At 37.9% G+C, this 21,705-nt stretch overlaps 2 protein-coding genes and 5 non-coding genes across 7 annotated transcripts in view; 3 read left to right on the forward strand and 4 right to left on the reverse strand.

Moving 5' to 3' along the window:
• Nucleotides 1–1,965: 1,965 nt before the first annotated feature.
• On the reverse strand, nt 1,966–14,280 carry zgc:152891 (uncharacterized protein LOC767741 homolog). The gene is made up of 16 exons (XM_034311027.2): nt 13,254–14,280; nt 13,062–13,153; nt 12,083–12,266; nt 11,739–11,952; nt 11,358–11,439; nt 11,136–11,225; nt 10,665–10,780; nt 10,350–10,522; nt 9,177–9,320; nt 8,789–8,992; nt 8,136–8,222; nt 7,753–7,922; nt 7,146–7,267; nt 6,130–6,230; nt 5,380–5,550; nt 1,966–3,580 (listed from the first exon to the last, which is right to left on the reverse strand). Exons 3-16 carry the CDS (start codon nt 12,227–12,229, stop codon nt 3,401–3,403), a joined length of 2,001 nt encoding a protein of 666 aa, XP_034166918.2. The 5' UTR covers nt 12,230–12,266; nt 13,062–13,153; nt 13,254–14,280; the 3' UTR covers nt 1,966–3,400.
• trnav-uac (transfer RNA valine (anticodon UAC)) lies at nt 9,872–9,944 on the forward strand. The gene has a single exon. It is a non-coding gene; the product is annotated as a tRNA-Val (tRNA).
• trnae-cuc (transfer RNA glutamic acid (anticodon CUC)) lies at nt 13,255–13,326 on the reverse strand. Its single transcript has one exon. It is a non-coding gene; the product is annotated as a tRNA-Glu (tRNA).
• trnaw-cca (transfer RNA tryptophan (anticodon CCA)) lies at nt 14,240–14,311 on the forward strand. Its single transcript has one exon. It is a non-coding gene; the product is annotated as a tRNA-Trp (tRNA).
• Nucleotides 14,312–15,081: 770 nt separating this feature from the next.
• Nucleotides 15,082–15,153, reverse strand: trnae-cuc (transfer RNA glutamic acid (anticodon CUC)). The gene has a single exon. It is a non-coding gene; the product is annotated as a tRNA-Glu (tRNA).
• Nucleotides 15,154–15,245: 92 nt separating this feature from the next.
• Nucleotides 15,246–15,317, forward strand: trnaw-cca (transfer RNA tryptophan (anticodon CCA)). Its single transcript has one exon. It is a non-coding gene; the product is annotated as a tRNA-Trp (tRNA).
• Nucleotides 15,318–16,184: 867 nt separating this feature from the next.
• tpst1l (tyrosylprotein sulfotransferase 1, like) overlaps nt 16,185–21,705 on the reverse strand; it is a 7,535-nt gene continuing 2,014 nt past the window's right edge. The window contains exons 2-5 of the mRNA XM_026938418.3: nt 20,778–20,835; nt 19,710–20,564; nt 18,243–18,441; nt 16,185–16,477 (exon numbers count right to left, since the gene is read on the reverse strand). Coding sequence (XP_026794219.1) covers nt 16,433–16,477; nt 18,243–18,441; nt 19,710–20,548 — 1,083 coding nt within the window. The 5' untranslated portion in view covers nt 20,549–20,564; nt 20,778–20,835 and the 3' untranslated portion in view covers nt 16,185–16,432. The remainder of the gene's footprint in view (nt 16,478–18,242; nt 18,442–19,709; nt 20,565–20,777; nt 20,836–21,705) is intronic.

Consider the following 21,705-nt stretch of genomic DNA (forward strand, 5'->3'; position numbering starts at 1 on the left):
GCATTAATTGCTCCAAACAGACCAACTCCTAGCTAACTGCTTGTATGCCAAAATGATGTTGGATTAGCGTTCCTTTACTTTACGGCTTAGCCTACAGTTTTCCTCCTTAATTATTATGTTATTAGATTATGTCCAGGGCTTACCAGAGTTCTGCTCCTCTTTTTTTCTTCCTTCTTTTCTTGTTTTTGCTTTCTTTTCTGGCTTCTACACAGGTAAGCTCTCTTCATTTTGAAAAGCGCGACAGTTCCAAATAAAATTTAAAAAAAGCGCAAGTCCTGCATGTTAGTGAAATGGGGCCCCCTTTAGGGGGTTCCTGGTATTGCGTTATCCATCGGAGGTTATGGGGAGTTCTGCAGGCTGAGATTTGACCTTTTCATGGCCTTAGTGAGGGTCTTGGGGCCCCAAGCAGCTGCCTGCCTTGCCCATCCTGAAGCTACGCCTCTGAATTACATGATTGTAGAATGATTTATGTGTAATGATTTATAATTCCACTGTGTGGGGTCACCCAGAAGAGGGTGGGTTCTCTTTTGAATCTGGTTCTTCCTCCAAGGTTTCTTCCTCATATCTTCTCAGGGAGTTTTTCCTTGCCAAAGCAGTGTGTTGTCTGGCTTGCTCATTAGGGATCTAAATGTTAAACAACATCCGGATTTCTGTAAAGCTGCTTTGTGACAGTGTCTAAACGAATAAAAACACTGTCTAAATAAAAATTTATTTAATTCAGTAAATAATTAAAAGTAATTAAATTTAATCTAAATGCTGTATGTTTCAGTGAAATCTGGCACTCCATTTTCTGGTTACTTTAATGTATAATGTCTATTAGCCCAGCTGATACACACATTACAGAGAACAATTACATTCTCTGAACTATTACATATTACTTTGGCATAATTGGTATTAAGAGAACATCACACCATTGATTCCCACGGTACTCAGCACATACTTAAAAAATAAAAAACAAGACATCTGTAATGTCAGTCTGCAGTCTAGTTTCCATGTTTGCTCTTTTCCTACTTACCTTCAAGGTAGGGATCAAGTAGGGATCTAGCACATGTCATATAATTTTCATTTACTGCATTTGGCAGATACCCTAATCTAGAACAGTTTACAGAAGTACTTTGTAATCTCATCAAAATCATATCCTCATGCTCGTACAAATACACTATATGGTATAAGTGAAAAAGTAGGTGGACATTTGACCCTCACAGCCATATGTGGGCCTTCCCCAAACTGTTGCCACAAAGCTGGCACATAATTGTCTGAAATGTCATTAAGATTTCATTTCACTGAAGCTAAGGGGCCGAGCCAAAACATGGTCCAGCATGACAATGGCCCTGTGCACGAATTGATATCCATAAAGATATGATTCTCCAAGGTTTATGTGTAAGAACTTAAGTGGCCCTAGCCCTGACTTCAATCCCACTGAAAACCTTTGGAACGATCTGCGCGCCAGATCTTCTTGCACTCTTGTGGCTATATAGCCACAAATCTCCACAGACACATTCCAAAATCTAGTAGATAGCCTTCCCAGTAGAGTGGAGGCTGTTATAACAGCAAAGGGGGAACAACTCAATATTAATGCCTGTGGTTTTGAAATGGGATGTTCAATACTTAGACGTCCACATAATTTTGGCTGTATAGTGTAGGTCAGAAGGCTAAACTGGAGGCTATAAACTTTAGACACCAAACATGTCTTGACTGGTTGACTATATTTGGTGCAATGGGAAAACTACATACATTTTAGTAGTAGATTATACTTTCATATGGGCAATGTAGAAGACATTCACACTGGCATTATCATCTTAGTGTGTGACTCATCTGTGTATCAACAGATGAAATGTCTAACCCCCAGGGAAGGTGTTCATTCTGGTAAACAAGGTAAGTGTGAAACAGGGCTCCACTAATTTTGGTTGTTTGTTTCGAAGTCACGTTCCACAGATCAAAGGTACAGAACACCAACATGGTTTTATCTGTTTTTATTAATAACTAGCAATGAACAAATTAACTTGCATGAAACTGTAAGGAGCAGTACACAGTCATATCTACGTTTTCTTGGTACAATGGCTTGCATGCTTGCATTAACCAGCTAGTTGTTGTTACATTTTATATAGGTGACTCTTTTTCTAAGCAATGTATAATCACACTGGCCGGTGGAAACCATAGCAGTGGCATATGAGTTTGGGCCTAAGAGTTTAATCTACAAAGACCATAGCTGCATCCTGGATCCTATTTTGAGGATTTAAGTACAGGATGTTGTTCAGGTGAAGCATAAATACTAGCAGCTCAATGTTGCCAGTAGCCCATTTTGATCTAAGTGTGGGCCTCTCATTAAAATGTGTACTCCTTAGGCCCTAGCACTATGGTGTGTATGCAACTCTATTTGCACTTCTATTTACACTGACTACTGACACGCAATGAAGCAGTTCCTGAACGGAATGTTGGTCTTACCCAGAACGTTGGTCTGGTTGATATAGCCACAGTGTGTGTAAGAGCATAGAGCATCTTACATCAGCACACTGGATGTGAATACTTTGAATATTTTCTCCCATATGGAAAACCAAAATTTGCCTAGAATTTGCTTACTCACTGGTGGAGTGGTTTCCATCACCCAGGAATCAAATATCTGGACACAGTACATACAGCAGCCATAAACTTAACATCCCATTGGGAAGGAGTGATAGCTTTCAAATAACCTATTTCAGAAAACCTGTTAACAAATACACATAGTCTGTGTTGAATTTTTAATGGAGATCTCTGTATATTATAGCTATCAGTTTCTGTCAAAACATGTCAACCTTATTATATATAGTTGCCAGTTGTAATTAAAAAAATGTTTCTACACTGATAATAATCATATAATTTCCTATCTTAGATAACCTTAAAGAACTGTGATTCACAATATTGCCATACAACAGGTCTGGATATTATCATTAAATTTCGGATACTTTTTAGATTTCCCAGCCTAAAACTTAGCTCACATAGGCCACAAGATTGTAATTTCAACAGAGGTGGTGAAGTAAGTTTCAATAATTAATTTGATGATAACCTGTGTATCTTTATTTTTGATTATACCTTGTGTCTTAGAGTGACATCCACAAAAAACTGAAACACATCTATCTGTTATGTGTTATCTCTTATGCTATATTTAAACAGTAAATATATGCAGCCAATGTTATTTTGTTTTGTTTTTTTCACTACCAGTCAATTTAGTTACATATCTGTGTGCACTGAAACAGAATTAACAAGATTCATGCAGCTTTCCAAAATCTTTAATTAGTTTTCAAACTATGCACTAAGCCTTCAAAAGATGTATTGTAAAAAACTTAAAAAGCAACATAATCTAATTATGCTTATTGTGTGATTCGTTTTGTTTAGGTACTGAATGTTGATTAAATCATTTTTTTTAGATAGCTACACTGTTTTCAATGTTATCTGGGCAGAGGTAGGGGTAAGCTAGCTCCAGTTTGCGGTTCCTCTTGAGGATGTCATGAGCGATGTCCCTCAGGTCTTGCTGTACCATTTCAACAAGCTTGTGAGGGGCGCCGCTGCTGAAGTACCACTCACAGTACTGGCACAAGGGCACCTACAGTACAACCACAACCATTACATACCATCATGTAGTACTTCAATTCATGGACAGAGGAATAAGGATTAGTTAATTGGCTTAACTTGATACTCTCTATTGGTTAGTACAGCGGCACCTCATGCAGCTAGCCATTCAAACAACAGGGTGATAATACATTTATCAAGATAAGCCTGATTGCCATGATGCAAAGAAAATTACTGCTACTAAAATCTGCCTATTAAACCACTAAGGAACAAAATAATGGTATTGGCATCCCTAATGAATGCAACCACATTAGTTAGAACTCTACAACAATGACATCTAGCCACAGGCCTGTGATGACCAAAGCCTCAGACTGGTCAAGAAGCCCCTAAATGAGCAAAAGCCCCTGGTTGAGCGGAAATGTACACAAAATTTTGAATACAGGAAGAAGAAGGAACTGAAAAAATTCATTAGCATTCATTAAATTAGATATTAATTAGATGCTAATTTGTTGTTATCATTTAAAAATCAGATGTTAATTTGTTAATTAGTGCTATACCACAGCACTGTTGAATTCTCAATTCTGATTGATTAGAAGGTGTTGATTAATTTTCTATAACAGTAGCTCTCACAATAGTGCTGTCTTTAAATCAAATGATACTTTTTTATTAAAGCGCTCGTTCTAATAAATTATCATTTCTGCAGCAGCAGCTCATTCGCACAGACTTGTATGGCAGACAATTTAAATAATCTAAGCCTAATAATGAACAGATTAAAAAACATGTTATATAACAAAGAAAAACATATAATGGTTGATAGGTTTTCTGATAGTTATCATTCATGGAAGGAGTCTCCACTGTCAGCACTTTGTAACAGTCAGTAAGTTTTCCGCCATATGAAAGTCTCCAGGACGTACAAGTTTGCACATTCTGGGTTCACAGTAGTTGCATTTTTTTGTCTTATTAACTGAAAAAAAAAGAAAAAAAGAGAAGCCACTGTGGGAAAAACTGTTTATAGCTGCTATAACATAAGTAATAACAGGAACTAGCTTGTCTCGCAGATGTTTCATAACATTAAATTAACTATAAATGGTTAAAGAGTATAACATATAGTTCAGTAATAAATAAAAACTTGTAATTATTGACAAATTGCTGTGGTATAAGATGAAAGAAACTACAAAAAGCAGCTGCTGTCATCTCTGCTGTTATAGCCTTGCCTTTATCCATTACCCTAGCAGTGGAGAACTCCTTTGTTCAGCACGTTTTCAAACAGTCTTGCAATGATTACATGTTTTCCAGGTAGGGCAATGACGCAGTCAATTGGGCAGTCCTTCGTTGCTGTCTTGCATTCACACTACAAATGTTATATGGTCATATGCATCCCAGACTACCTCCAAAGGTGGTTTGAGTGATCGGATCACAATGTGTCTCCGAGACATACTGGACCCTGTTCACACCCGTACTTAGCACTGTCTACTTGCAATTGGATCACCCAGGACATATGTTAATGCCAGGTGTGAATGAGGCCTGTGATATTTCATAGGAGATGCTGTGGTTATATAATAATGTATGTTGTAATTTTGTTACATAATAAAGCTAGTTAACTTAAAATCAGTATTTCAATATATGCTAGCCAGCTTATGTTTGCTGAGTGATACAATACCTTTTCGTTATTTTGAAAGAGCATTTCATTTCCAGGATTGCCACCAGGAATTTCATTTAAAAACAGAGATTTATTTCTGATCAAGCAGGGACTTTGGCAAAACAGGGACATTTATCTGGCCTAGGGCTTTTCGTTGGTAGTCTTGTTCTGTTGTTAGTGATTACTATACTCACATAGTCAAGAGTAGGCTGTGATAGTAGGAACAGTACAATGAGCACACTGCAGGTGCTGTTTACATCAGGGAGGAATGACAAAAGCTCTTCTTCTGTCACTGAGCCTTTCACCTGAGGAGGGGGCCGTAACATGGAAGCCGGGCAGTTTGGCATCCATAAGTTGAAGTCCACCTGAATTTAAATTTAACAGGTTTGATCTGAATTTTAGACTGTTGTATAAAGTAGACTATGATAGAATAGTATATTAGTTTATTACTATCCCCACCCCTTTTTCCCAATTGCCTCCCAATTTATTTAACAAATGAACAGACTTTAAGTAGAGCATTAATTAAGTACAATTTTCTGGTTTTCTGTTCAAAGACAGAATGCCATGGATGGCACTGTCAACATTTGGATTGAAATTTAACATCTCAGGATAATACGGCAAAACATTAGCACTTGGGAGTGAATCATCTGTGTGTCACCAGTTGAAATGTCTAACCCCAGGGAAAGGTGCACACTCTGGTAAACAAACTATGTGTGAAACAAAGTTCAGCTCATTAGCTGTTTTGATTGGTTGTTAGCTTAAGTGATTTTTTCAAAACTACAAACCTCAGCATGGGATGACCTGTTTTTTAAATTACCAACTATGAAGTAGCCATGTTGTGATTAACTTGCTTGACAATGTAAAGCATGATACACACAGTCAAATCTATATTTCATATTTCAAACAATAGCTGGTATATCTTCACTGAAAAGAAATAGACTCACCTGAGAAAAGTTGACAGCCGCATGCAGTGCTGAGCATGTGAAGATCACCATGGTGATGTACTTGCTCAGTGCTGCTGTGGTCTGAAATGACTGTGGAAAACCTGGAGGAAATTATGAGAAAGTTTTAACCATAGAATATTGACTTAATATGTTGACGATGGTAATTACATGTGATGGCTGGTTGTGATATTAGATGGGAGGGCTAAAATCAAATATCTTATAAATAGTGTGACAATGAAATGATTAGGGTTGCATCACATCACAAGGTCTCATCGATGGCATAATAAGAATAATGTAGGGGCAAAACACACACACACACTTAAAGAAAGATAGACAGCTGTATTTGTGCACTTGTGATTTAAATTTTAATTATTCTTAAGTGTTTCATGTCTGTAATGCTCTGCTGGCTTCATGCTATGGTTCCTCCAAATACCAAACATGGCAAACAGAGACGTTGTAACCCTTTCGCTCAAACCAAAAGACACTAAATTTAGGGTTCTATTGTCTGACCTTTTGTGTAATTTGTACTTTGACTGGACAATGTGTGATTAGTCTATCTACTTTTAGTTTTTCCTTCAAAGGCATTTTGGGGAAAAAAAGAATGATAGAGTAAATAATCTGCTCATTGGTGTCTGGTTCACCCACCAATGTATTTCACATGTGCCTTCTCAGTCACGGCCGATGACATATGTAATCATCTGACTTGACTGTCACTGAATTAATCTGCACTGAAAAAAATCAGCCCCAGCCTCGCTACTTTCATACAATTCTGTGAATTTTTCTTGTGACTCTTTTCTTATGATTAGTGGTGCTGTTGCACTTGGTGCCATGAAAATCCAAAATAATTCACTTTAAGACATTTGTTACCAGCCATAATAATAATCTGATGTTGGTGCCAAAACATTATATTGATGTCTTTTTATCACTGAACGCCATTTATACTAGCCATCCCTAGTAATTATGGCAAATCTTGCTCAGACTGTCACAAATGACTGCTGTCAGATTCACTGTTTCACCTGTGTGGGTAAAACCAAGAAATCCCTCAGTGTGAATCTCTTGGATCCAGCTCTGGAGTTCTGAGTCGTGCTGGACCTCCTGGTCATTGTGGTAATACAATTCCACCCAGCCTGCCACAAACCTACAACCAACATTCATCAACAACATGCGCTCATACATCAATTAATCAGACTTTAAAGAAATGTAAGAGAAACATATTGACACTATAACACTTTCAAACTCAAAAAAACAGAAATCTACATTGTGAATTAAAGCTCCCATGAAATCAAAATTGGTGTTTCAGAGTGTCTTGTCTGTATCCCTTAGTGTACTAGACACCATACATTAGTATAACTAGATAAAATACCAAAAATAATTTTGGAGATTTTCTCTGTTGAATTTTGTAGTGTGTCACTTCTGCGAAAATTATTGCTTTTTTTCGATGATGCATATTTTCCTATAACAGCAAACCCTGTACTGTTTTATTTCTTACATAATACATTGTGAATAACCATTGTCTAATCATTCTTCTTGTTCTGCTTTAACAATGTTGACATTTGAAACTCAAGTTGAACTAACATGAACTATCAATGATGACCCAGATTTATAGTATGTCTTTAAAAGCACCTGTAAAGTGCATTCCACACCCTCAGAGCATCCTGTGCATAGTAACAGTTGGGCAGTTTGTCCAGTCCTCGCTCTTTCAGGTCATCCGGGACACACAGTGAAGTGTAGCGTAGTCGGTCAGTGCCTCGAGCAAGCAGAAGAGGCATTGCCTTAATGCCACAGCCTATAGCCTGGTGGGAAGAGGGTAAAAAGATTAATGTCTTCCTGTTAAATACACAGTCACAAACCTCGCTACTGATACACAACATGCATTCACTTAATTTTTTTTTTTTACATTTAAAAAAAAAATCAGAATTGGAATAGTTGTGTTTGACGGACATCATGCAAAATCAGTAACACAGCACACACGCATTTAAATTGTAATCAAATGTAATGATTCCAACCTTATCAAATACACCATTAGCACTCAGAAGAGAAGTTCGTGCCTGGATATTGATCTGAAGAGAATTCTTTAAATGAGGCATCAGAAGCTGTAACAAGCAATTAGTGCCTTTTTAGTCTACATCAAAATATTTGCAAAAAACTAGATCACCATAACTCTTCATGTGCATATTTAATTAAACAGAATTAAATAATAAAACACTTTTGCCTATAAAGCATTCAAAAAGCTGGCTTTAGATAGATAGATAGATAGATAGATAGATAGATAGATAGATTCTTTGGTTTATTCTGCATAGTTAATCCATACAAGAGAGGCTATAAAGGAATAAACTGTGTCTAGCTGTGAGTGCTGTTTCTTGAGCTGTAGATTATAAAATCACTGTTTTGGAAACACCTGAAATCAGGTGTGCAACTGCTAGGACAAAACCCTTCACCCACAATGGCACTTCTTGGAAACTGAGGCTTTTCCTCATGATACCTCAGCTCTATCCATGTCCATGTCTTTGATGAGAAGTTTGGGGGGTGGAGCTAAAGGTAGAGGGCCACTCCTTAGATGGCCAGAAGTTAGTAAAATCTTGAAAATCAGATATAGTAGCTTTAAGGTGTATGTTTTGTAGCATAATGGTCCTTCATTTCAGTGTTTGTTCGTACATACCTGATGCAGAGGGTGTATTTCTGGCAGTTTCCGAAGCGTGGCGATGCAGCACACTTCTCCTACCATGTGAGTACGAAGGAAGTGGGAGAGCAACTGGTGAACCTGGAAATCTGCGTTACGGACCCATATCTTTGCTAACAGCCAGTCAGGTGCAGAGTCGGAAGGCAGGAAGACAGGATTTTGAGGCCCAGCGGTTTTCTGAAGCTAGCATCAAATATTCAGAAAGCTGCTTTATTCCTGTGCATCAATTAATGATTCTTAAAATATTGATCTGCCCTAAATAAAGCACATCATAATATATCAAGGCACATGATGGCAAGTACATTTGTCTAGTAGTAATGTGTCAGTAATAACTATTTAGACTAAAGGCTAGTAAAATTAAACACACCTGGATCGCTATAGGCTTCAGCTCTCCATGTTGGTTGTAATGCAGGAGGCACAGTGGAGCAGCCAGGTATGACTGTTTGCCGTTGATAACATTGGCAGGTAACTGATCCAGTACTTCATAATCCAGGAGAAATATAGTTCCTTTCTATAATGTATAAAAATACATTCATTCAAAGTAACATGTGTTATGTAAGATATAAAACACTGAAAGGAGTGCTTAAAATAATGAACCATGGGTTGTTGGGATGTCCCAAAGTGTTTTTATTCCTCTTTTACAAGTGTAATTTGCCAGTGATTATATATTTTTTTATTTATTAAAATGCATGCATAAAAAATATATGCATGTCAAAATTTTTACAAACAATTTTAGCTTCATCTACTGTGGAATATTCATGAACAAATTAGTTCCTCTTATTAATAACACAAACAATACAACTTGTAATTTATGAAATATACAGCGGATTGTCTCCTTACAGAAAGCTTCACCATATTGACGAATATACATTTTTCTTTGTTAAATAACGTTTTTTTAATCCATGTAGTATTAGGCTCAGATTATTTCGGAGCATCCACCATAGAAGTCCCTGTGAATTAGTTGATTCTATAGCAATGATAACATAGAATGAGTGAATGTTAGAATTTAATATAAAGTGGGGAGTTGCCTTGCAGCCAATAATAATTCCCACTTTCCTGACTGGTTCCATAGTGTAGTGGTTATCACATCTGCTTTACACGCAGAAGGTCCTGGGTTCGATCCCCAGTGGAACCACAAGCTTTCTGTTTGGAGCTCTGAATTATAGCCGAAGCTGCCACTGTTGGGCCCTTGAACAAGGCTCTTAACCCTCTCTAATTATTGATATACAGATGTTTATAATTAGATATATCTATAGATACTGTATCTGTATATTTAATTTAGGTGGTTATCAGATTATTCAAATTGGTCATGTAAACAGCATACTATGATTGCATTTAGGCTGTTATCAGACTATAAACACTCTCAAATAAATATTTACCTGTAAAGTGACTCATTAAAAAAAAAAAAAAAACATTTGTTATGCCTTTCTTGGGTAGGTTTAAAGCAATTGTATTTTGCAAGCGTTTTCCAGTACTCAGTTATCATATTATTTTGTATATGTGCATGTACTCATTAAGCCTTTTATACACATTCACAAACCTCTAACTCCTGCTCCAGAGAAGAACCCTCTGGTAGGAAATCTTTGAGCATCGTAGATGTGACAGCTAGATTAGGTGGGAGGCAGTGGATCTGTCTGATGATTAGAGGATTACATCCATTCAGACACTGATAACCAAAAAAGGCATCCTCTTTCCAGTTAGCCTGAACATACTCTAAAAAACACAAGGGAAAAAAGAAAGGTAATCAAATAAGCCCATAGAGGAAAGTACATTAGAGATGTTATCGAATGACATGTAGTGTCATATTATTTGCATTATTTATTAGGTTAAAAAAACAAAAATATAACTGACATACTGGCAACTGTGTTATCTTTTCCATTGTGGATGAATAGCATCTCCAGTTCCTTCATGCTACTCCATGATTCAGCTCTATCAATAAAACCCCTAAGGTAGTGCACATTGACACCTGGGCTGAGAGACAGAGATATAAAAAAATTAGGTTTATTGATTTCCACATAGCACTGCAACCCTTTTCTTTTGTAACAGAAAATTACACAGATGGAAAAATGAAACACAGCACTTTCTGGAAGGTTTTAGGACATGTGACTATCAGTGCACCTTATACAGTGAGGCAATGTACGTCTATCTAACAAGATCCATGTGGACTGATTCTAAGGTTACCCTTAATAAATTCCTATCCCAGATTACAACAACAACAACAAAATATTCCATCACTATATGTTGGAAATTGGAAACATGTTGACTAATCTGTTCATATAACCCTTATCTGAAAAGCATGAGATTTTTGATGTGGGTGAAGGTGTACCTTTTTCGGGTGAAACCCAAGTTGGGACCCAGGGCCTGCACACTGGACATGTCAATGCAACGGAGGCCACCTTCAACAAAAGTCCTCCATCTACAAGGAAAAATAAATTTGCTGGCTTGTTTCAAAGTGACAGCAATGATTCCTTGCTTTGGTGTGAGGAGTATGATTGATTGAAGATCAGAGGTTTGAATGTGAGAGATGCTTTCTGGACTAATGTAATACCTGATATGTTTTTGTTTATTCTGGACATCCCTGGCCCTGTGCTCTCGAAGTATCTGCAGTGACTCGCAATTCAACAGGCACACTAAAGGTACAAAACAAAGCACAAATAAAAACTTTGTTGTTGGGTTCATGTTTACCCTCTACTTCCTTTTTTAAAAACCACATCCACAGTATACACCATGGATTTCCTTTAGCTAGCAAAATACACTTCCTTCATTAAGGGATTTAGGGATATTCATTGTTCTTTTCTCTCCTGAGATCTAGAATCTAGAGACTTTTCTTGGTGAGCTCAGCACAGCGAACCTGAAAGCAGGTTATCATTTAAACATCGTAGCAAAGAGCTCAGGCTTGGAAGGAGCATCACGGTGCATGGTGCATTACCTCTATTGCTGCGGAGCTCCACATCACCATCTGCAGTTCTGATCCACCTGTTGCAGGGAAAGCACTCCACTTCTGTGGCATCAGAGCTCAGTTTCAGCTGCACGTCCAGACAGTGCCAGTCAAGATTGGGGAAGCCAGGCCGAGCCTCAAGCCGCAAACGCACCAGAACTACTGTGCCTATTTCCTCATCCGGCTTGACCAGAACAGTACAGCTCTACCTCAAAAAAAAAAAAAAAGAAAAGAAAAAAAAAAAGAAGTGCGATACCACACACTCAGATGACTGCTGAGCTTGAATTTTCAAAGTGAAGGTTTAAAAAGAAAAAAATACAAAATGAAGACCTTACCGAACCAGGAAGGAGACACTGTGCATCTGTAAAAGGCCTAACTGGTGGACACTCACACTGAGAACCGATCAGAGAGACCCACAGAATGTTGTATGATCCTGAGAGAGGGGCTAATGATGTTCGGACTGTCACGTAAATGCCCTCCATTTGCCTGATTTCACATGAAGTGTACTAATCACATAAACTGTAAAAGTAAATAAATAGTAAAAGTATGTACATACTTTCACTCAATGTTAATCCTCACCCAACTTTAAATATGTACTGTATCTGATCTTTAGGCCCAAAGAAAAATCTAATAATAATAATAATATTTATTATAATAATAATAATTCAAGTCAGACCGTTTCAGATCATTTCCGCATAAACAATTCCTAGTGCCACCATTTACATATCGCACCAACGAGCTATATCTACATTTGAATTGCAAATAACACAAGCATCGTTTCATCAAAATCTGATACACAATGCAAATGTAAAAAAAAAACAAAAAAAAACAAACAAACAAACAAAAAAAGAAAACAGTCAAAGGTAGTAAATGTATCAGCTTTTTACATTTTAAAAGTTTCAATAAAAAGTGGCAATTTATTTCCAAAGGTTAGCATGGTTCCAGTGTTATATATAGCATTTATATATAGTGTTACATATTTAAAACAGCTTAGACAAGCATGACATCCACACTGGTATATGTTTCGTGCTGGTTTATTTTAACAGATATAAGCATACTGACTGACCAGCAAAACCTTACTGATAAAGCATGCGTCTGCATCTGCATCTGCTCTTTGGTGGTGTTTTTTTTTTTTTTTTTCCCAGCAGCAATATCATGCTATCAATATTAGCCCTATTTTATAGTAATCTTTGACACACTGAAGGTATATCATTATCCTTTCTTTTTTAACCTCTTGTGGCACACTACTTTCAAAATGATGTATAAATTATTTAATTTACACCTATTATAAAAGGCAGAAGTTTGTTAGCCTACCTTGTCTGTGTGTGCACAGTGCCGATGTTCAGTGTGCTGTGTCGATGTACAGTTATGCAGAGTGTGTGGGTTGTTCACAAGCTTAATGCCGCCTTTGTTACAAGTTGAGTGACATTTATGGAAATTGTTATAGCGTCCCACGGTGATTCCATAATGTAAGTGGTATCTAGTATTAATAAGGAAAACACACACCTTCCCTGACCGGGAATCGAACCCGGGCCGCGGCGGTGAGAGCGCCGAATCCTAACCACTAGACCACCAGGGAAACCTGTCAACCCCGCGAAGCTACTTGTAAATGTAGGTGCCTGAAAAATACTGATACCAAATGATTACTGTACAAAAAGGAACGCTAAAATTTTGGAAAAGGTTCGGATCATATCATCAATATGCACTATTTGCTCAAATACTTACCAGTCAGTTTTTTTGTTGTTTGCTTGTTATGTTTTTGTTTATTGTGTTTGTTTTGTTTATACACAGATGCAGATATATATGTGCATTCTTTGTATAACATTTAGTTAAATCTACCTGTACTGCTATCTGCTTTGTGATTTATGCTGCCTTCACGTGTTACCGTAATTATCGTAAATACGAGTTTCCCACTAGGAAGTGGTACATGAATGACCCCTCAAGTCGTTATTACTACTGGGAAACTCGGAGATAATTTTGAATGAATGAACCTGGCGTCGTCCATGTTTCATGTTATTTCCGACAACAAAGCATATGAACATGACATACTCGTAATGACCACTGCAGAAGTGGGAAGAAGGATGATTCCGATAGCACATAAAGGCAGCATTATAACATTCTGCCGAACTGAGAGAAAGAGAGAGCGACTGTGTGTGTGTGTGTGTGTGTGTGTTTGCATGGCGCCTGATCTCTCGACGCGACGGTGAAAATCACCAAAACACTTACACTGTACAATGTCACAGCGCAGGTGCGCAACACACAGACCACGACGCCATTGTTCACCGCGTCCATGATTTAGGCGTTTTGTTTGACCTTTTATCCCTCTCAGTGAAAACCAAATTGCGTTGGACTCATGAAACGTCAGAAGATTTACCGAGCAATTTTGAGACGGTCGATGTGCTAACTGTGCCTCTGATAGTTAATAACAGTTCACCAACGATCATATACTGCAGTACAAGTTCAGATAGGGATGTGAAAGCGAAACTCCCGAGGACCTCGTGGCGCAACGGTAGCGCGTCTGACTCCAGATCAGAAGGTTGCGTGTTCAAATCACGTCGGGGTCACTTCCTTTTTACCTTACTACGTCGACAGGAGCAGACTTTACACCGCTGTTTCACCCGAGCTACTTTCATTTAGTTACGTTACCTATGAGTCAACTTAAATAATTAAATTAGAAACAAAAAGGCCTCCAGATAGAGCCCTTTAATGGTTTCCCCAACCGTCTGCTGAAGCTTATTTTGTATCACGATGTCTGGTTGAAAAATGAGCTGTACCGAATCTGTTTGGCCAGCTCTACTGCTTGAGTTAGGTTATTCCCAAAAAATTCACCATATGGCACTGTGATTTCAAGAAAAATATCTTTCTAGGCAGCATTCGCTCTGCAGATCAGCTACTGCAAGATACCTCCTGACAAATGGGTTCAATTTCAAGAGGTAAGAAAGGTAAGATTAATTTTTTGGTATTGTATCGTTCCAGAGGGTTTGCTAAAGAGGGAGTGCACCATCCCAGCTGGGCTCCCAACAATGACTCAGACTCTTCTCTCTGTTGCGGTCAGGGAAGCGTAATGGTGTGGGGAATGTTTTCTTGGCACACTTTGGGCCTGTTAATATTTACCAGTTTTCTAATGGCAACTTCCAGTGTGATAATGCACCATGTCTGAAAGCAAAAGTCATCTCAAACTGGTTTCATGAACATCACAGGTTCTTCAGTGGCCTTCCCAGTCACCAGATCTGAATCCAACAGAACGCCTTTGGGATGTGGTAGAACAGGAGATTCTCAGCATGAAAGTGCAAACAAAAAAAAAAAAAAAAAAAAGCAAAACATAAAAGTGATATTCCCTGACCGGGAATCGAACCCGGGCCGCGGCGGTGAGAGCGCCGAATCCTAACCACTAGACCACCAGGGAAGCTATGCATTATGCTCAAAGTAGAAAGTAATATAACTATGGAGACGCAGTAGAGTCGCTAAATATGAAGACTTAGACTTGATTGGTATGATGACCTCGTGGCGCAACGGTAGCGCGTCTGACTCCAGATCAGAAGGTTGCGTGTTCAAATCACGTCGGGGTCACTACCTTTTAATAATAAATAGTTTGGCTCATAGCCCGGGCTGATGCTGTCGGTTAATGCTAGTGATTAAAGTCTTGAGGATTATATCATAAGTATCGGTGGAAAAAAAATAGTAAAATAAGAATAATAAAATGAACATGCGAGTGCTCTTCTGTAATGTTCTTGTCATTTCATTTTCTTGATCACCCACATGTTATGACCATTACTAAAAAAAGCTCTGCATTTCTCACCATGAACATGCAATGTCTTATCTTTTCCAATGCAGTAGGCAAGAGATCTGACAAAATACATATACAACAGATGCACTCACTGAATATTCAAAAGCAAATGAAAATCTGAACCATCTGCACTTTATTTACCTTTTTCAGTTTTGCTGTTGTTTTCCAGTTTACCCACGCAAATGTCTGCATCACCCATGACTTCTAGCTGAAAAAGAACAATGTTCCTACGTGTTTTTTATTTACCTCTATAATTCATCAAAGTTTTTCCAGTCTTCATGTAGCTATAAAGACAAATCACAGGCACTGCCTGAGAATGTTTATACTAAATAAAAAAATTTTAAAATGAAAAGAGAATATTTATATTAAATTCTGAAAAGGAGAAGCTATCTTGATATCATTTAGATTTTTCTCACTATCAGTATCTTAACACCCTATTAAACTACTTTGTTACTTGGTATAAAACAAAGAACATCTGTGAAACCCAACACAATAAATGTCTTCTTGGTGTAAATAACATTTCCATTTAATTTCTTTTGTCCTAAGGGTATGCAAACTTTTGCACTCAAATGTATATGCTAGCTTGTAGTGTGTGTGTGGTGCTGAGGAGACTAACATTGCTGGTGAAAGTCATTGAAAGCAGCTCACAAGTTATTTTTAAAATAAATATTTATTTTCTTTGACAGACACTTTAATAAATGAATAGTGATGCTTTTCACAGATGCACCGGACATCGTTCACATTGCATTTCGGAGAGCTGGTGATTTGTGAGGCATTGGTCAAAAAAGTCCAGTCTAATGCTATGTGTACAAGCGTCCTGCAAATTTCACCAACATATAAACCTTGAACGTGGAATTCACGTGTTCGTGAAACATGAATCAAGATGCTCCCTCATGGATTAACTAGGATGATAAACATCTGACTTTTCTTTAGCTCCTTTATGCTGAGGAAATAAGAAAAGAAGAGGGTTAGATTATGCACTGAAAATCTGTTCCAAATCAGACAGCGCTACTGAGACCACTTTTACTTTTGGTCACTACACAGTACACAATCAGCAATACAAATGGTGAGATCAAAACAAGCAAGTTCATTTTACAGTCAGGCATTTATTTTTACATATGGCTTGCATGTTCAACATGTATATGAATTTTTGTTTTTGAAAACCCTTATGATTATCCCCTTTCAGAAGTATGCTGAGAACTTTCACACTTGGCTTTTTTTTTTTTTTTCTTTTTAACAGAAAAAGTGCTAGCCAGAGTGCCTTTTGCGCCGATGTGACAAAAAAAAGTGCCTCATGTGACTCACATAACGTAACCATAACAACACTCTTACCCATCTTATATACTATCACCTTACAAACTAGCCTCGCTTGCTTTATAGGTTATATTTACCATTTTCAAGTAATAAAGATGGAAAAACTCTGGTGATAAACAGATTGTTTGTCTTCACTGTGGCTCTGGAGGCAGAAAGTTAAGAGAAGATGAGCTGCTTGTGCGAGTTGACTGAATGCAGCCACAGATAAAGTAACAGGGATTGTTTCAAAGTAACCAAGTTGTTATATTAGTTATATTGTAACATTGTCATTGGAAAATGTGTCCCTGCTAGTATTCCAATGTTCATTTTCCGTAATGAGTTGGATTAAAATTTAATTCTGAACTAAAATTCAGACACAATATGCTGTCACAGCTGGCCACTGAGTCTGAGATTGTTCAAGAGCTACACCTTGACAATTTGGTGGATGAGTTTCTGAGCAGAAAAGCAAGCAAGAAGCCAGTAGCCTAAGGTAATACCACCTTCTGCATTACCTAGCCTACATACTAGCCTGAAATACTCATAATGGATGTGCAATGTATTAATGTATGCATTTTATTTTGCATGTGTTGGGTTATGGGGGAATAGGGAATAGGGAAAGGGCCCTGCTTAAATTCCTGCCCAGGGGGCCAGTATTTACTAAACTGTCATCTTAATGGCATTGATTCAGTATTGATCTTGCTTGTTTTCCCCCCCCTTTTCAGTCCTTACCTCCCCAACTTCAGGAAATAAAAAAAAAAAAAAAAATTAAAAAAAAATAAATAAATAAATAAAAAGAGCTTGATGTCATTCAGCAGTTTTCTGGAAGCTCTGCTGTGATGCCACTGGGCAGTGTTGAGGTTTTTAATGCCAAGTTTTGGAACAAGGCTGCTGGTGGAAAAAGCAATTCTGTGGATGGTGAATTTTGGGCTTGATTAAAATGAAATTTAATCTGAATTAAATCGAATCAATTTCTGCAACCATAGGCTATGGCAAACAAAGAGAAAAAATAAGTGCAGACCGTGTATTTACAATGTACAGAACCATTTCTGTTGTAAGATATATTGCAAAGATTGGGAGAGGGAAGGGGGAATGATATATTGCAAATCAAAAATGTGTGCACACCATGGTGAACTTTCTTCCAAAGCAAAGACTGAGAAAAAGAAGAAAAAAGCATCTCCTGTTTCCAGTGCCTGAACTTGGGCTAGTTTCAGGTCTGTATGTGCAGTTTATGAGATGTAGTTAGGCTTTAAAATTTAACTGAGACCTCACAACCACTTTACGACACGCTTTGTGGCCAATTGCCATAGAATTATGTGTAAAATTTGTGCTGGCTGTTAAAAAAAAAAAAAAAAAAAAAAAAACATCAAATTTGAAAGCACCCTTTGTCTCTTCTTTTAAATAGTATTTCTTCTTACCTGATGCCTGTTATGCAGGGATAAGAGCTCTGGCTTGCCGTAGTCTGGAGGGTTAGCCAGAGGGTCGTAACCCAGGCGCTTCAGCATGGGAGCTATGCTAGCCATGTCCTTCACTACATCATCAGGAATGTGTCCCACCCACTTAGACAGGGCTTTTGTGTTCACCGGGTTGAATACTTGGTCAGTTGACCGTTCCAACCTGTAGCAGAAGAGTGGCGATATTTACACATCACCAATTCATAGTGATCATGCTTTACATCAGAGAGCTGTCTAGGAATGTGCATTCAGCAAAACATTCACTGCAAATATCAAAAATCCTTTAATGTCTCTTTCAACTGAATGTGTATATTTTTAAGAGTATAATGGCCCTAGATTGTTTTATACAGTCCACAGTTTATTTACTAAACTGTTCATAGACTTTGAATATAAGTGAGTTTTGAGTGAACTGTTTTTTTTTTCTCTTCAATACAAGGAAATGTGGTGAAATTATTATCGGGTTAAATCTAGGAGATCTATGCTACAGATATGATGGTTAAAAATTAGGTTAACACACACAAGTATTTCTTTAAAACAGCAAAAATACAAAAGTTTGTATTGTTTTGCAAGCTTACAAAAATTCTGTTTAATAAAATGGTGTGTCTGTAATGGTGTGTAAAACTGTAGATTACTAAGAAAATGAATAATTTTGCGTGTTTGTCCTATTTACATGTCCACATGCAAACTAATACTTTATTTGTGTAAGATATACAGGAAGACAGGTACACTCTGGAGTAAAATCATTCACACCAGATTGCAGACCCATGTCCTATTAAACGAATTTGAAATTATTCATTTCTGAGGAATAATCATGCACCACTGAAAAAGTTTGTATCTCTTTCCACTGCAGGTTTTATAAATCACCTGAAGGCATGGCATCTCTGTTGAAATCTAGACCATGTAGTTTTATATTCTATGTTATTTGTTTTATTTATTGCAGATTATAGTCATTATAATGACAATGATAATATTGTCATTATTTGTTTTATATATTATCCAAATATATATATTGCCAAAGAAATATACTATCAAATAATCTAAACAATAGAGAATAGGGTTGTGTGTCTTCTAGTGCAGTGGTTTTTAAAGTAATTATATTTAGGGGTCCAAGCACCAAAGTGAGCTCAGCCGTAATGTCTTCTATCAGAGGAAAGTTCAGGGATAGAAAGCCCTATGGCTCTAGAAAATTTTATTTAAAAAAAAAGTTAAATAATGTTCATGAAATAAATCCATACTGAGGGGGCCTGTGGAACTTATTTCACAGTTAAGGAGTATCTTTGAAAACCACTGCTCTAGTTTTACTGAGCTAGCATGGGCATGTTAGATGAGGGAAACTGAGTCTGTATTATCTGTGTTACCACAGAGCAGGGAGAACATACTATGGCTCTTTAGAAATGTAACTTTTTGTTAAAACTCTAGGACATCACTCACTTAGACAGGGACACTCCTCCAGCTTTCCCAATCAGCTGCTCGTGGTGCAGAACGGCCTGGTCCCAGGGCAGCTCCAGGAACTTAAGAAGCTTTTGCATTACTGCCTCTGGATTTAACACCAGCTGTTCATAGTGCACAGGCAGACAGCTCCCCTCTGCCGCAGCCTGGCATTGTTCATACATGACCTCCACTGCTCGGTTCCATTTCACCAGACAGTCCCGGTAACTCGTTAGGTCAAATCCTGTGATGGTCACCTTGCGTGATATCATGGAATGAACCGTGGCCCGGCCATCACGCAGCATCAGCACAAATTTGGCACGTGGAAAGAGTTTGGAGAGGTACACGAGAGACTTCAGAGCAAAAGGGTCCTTGTTACAGAGGCGTGGGGCCGGTTCACCATGACCCACAATGATCTCCAGGAGGAAGGAACGGACAGCGGAGTCCAGGACCTCATCTGTGACACCAGCCTCGATCAAGCGAGTCCTCTCACGAGATGAGCGGCTCCAGCTAGCCTGCATGGCTAACAAACGGGGGATGACGCGCGTCTCCTCTCCACAGCGCACCTCAGGGTGGGCATCCAACATGGCCCGCATTAGAGTAGTGCCACTACGAGGGACTCCACCAACAAAAATCAGAGGAGTGTCTTCACTGTATTCTATAGGAATAGGCAGAGAGTAACTGAGGTTCTTGCCCAGACGCTGGTTAGCTGCCCATACAGCCCAAGCACTGGTCCTGGATTTGGAGTTTGGGCATTCCATGGCACTAAGGCTGAGATAAAAGATTGTGATGGAGCTGAAGACCACGCAGGCCAGCAAGACGTGGCGAGTCTGTCTCCTCATTGTGAAAATCCAGAAACTGTAATAGGTATGTGTGAGGTATGAAGAAAGAACAAAAAAGTGATATAGAGTCAAGCAGCATGTAGCAAAGCATAAATCGCCTCAATGAAAAGAAGATAAATAAGAGACAAGAAGTCAAGGATACAAAGGGGAGGGAGGGAGAGAGAGAGGAATGTAGGGGGGAGGTAAGGTAGAGGGGAGAGAAAAACTGGAGATAAAAGCCTCTTATAACCTTGCTTAAGGGCTGATTGCTGAATCAAGCCTCTGGCTGTTGATCTGCTCCATTGTCTCTGGAAAATGGGAACAAAGAAGGCAGACAGTTAGAAAAATAGGCAAAATGTAAAGGTTTGGAATTCTTTATGATCCATTAACATTACTACACTGCAGCTGCAAATAAACAACATTCCATCCTCTAATTAAAACTGATGTCCAGGGCAAATTTACACAAAACCAGGACTGATAAAGCAGGTGAGATACAGGTTTTGGAATGTTTAACAAAACTACTGAAACTACTAACATTCTGAAGCATGTTCATGTGTTTATAACATTATCACGTTTACCATTCACATTCATGAAGATACATATACTGCATCTTCTATTCTGTATGGATTATTATACCCTGATATAATAAGCCACAAAAAAATTCCCTTTTTAAAATTCCTTTTTACCATTTGCATATATATTCCATTTCCTGTTTTATACAAAAAAAACCTTTTATCCTCCTTCTTCTTGTTGACTTTCTTTCTTTCCTTCAACTGTTTGTGGCTGACATGGTGTTGTCACTATGTTCAGTAAAATAACTGTGTTTTAAGAAAGGTTTCATTTCCAGACTTTGTACTCTTTTGAACTGTAAAACTTACATCATTTTACTTATCAACAGAGATGTATGCAGCCATTCAATATGTTGAAATTTGTTTGGGAACACATATACAAATCAAAACTATGTCTGGAAAGAGATAATTTGCATTGAAAACTGATGGAATTTGCATTTAAATTTGCCTGTAGGTGTCAAAAATGGTTGTATTTTACTTTCTGGACTTGGTCTTGCCAAACACTGACAGACAAAAACAAACATTTCACAAATTATTCTTTCAAGTTGAGCCTGGTTTTATGCATCTGTGTGATCAACTTTTAAAGTTACACAGTATAAAATAACAACC

This window comes from Pangasianodon hypophthalmus, chromosome 15 (genome assembly GCF_027358585.1).
Source record: "Pangasianodon hypophthalmus isolate fPanHyp1 chromosome 15, fPanHyp1.pri, whole genome shotgun sequence".
Lineage (NCBI taxonomy): Eukaryota > Metazoa > Chordata > Actinopteri > Siluriformes > Pangasiidae > Pangasianodon > Pangasianodon hypophthalmus.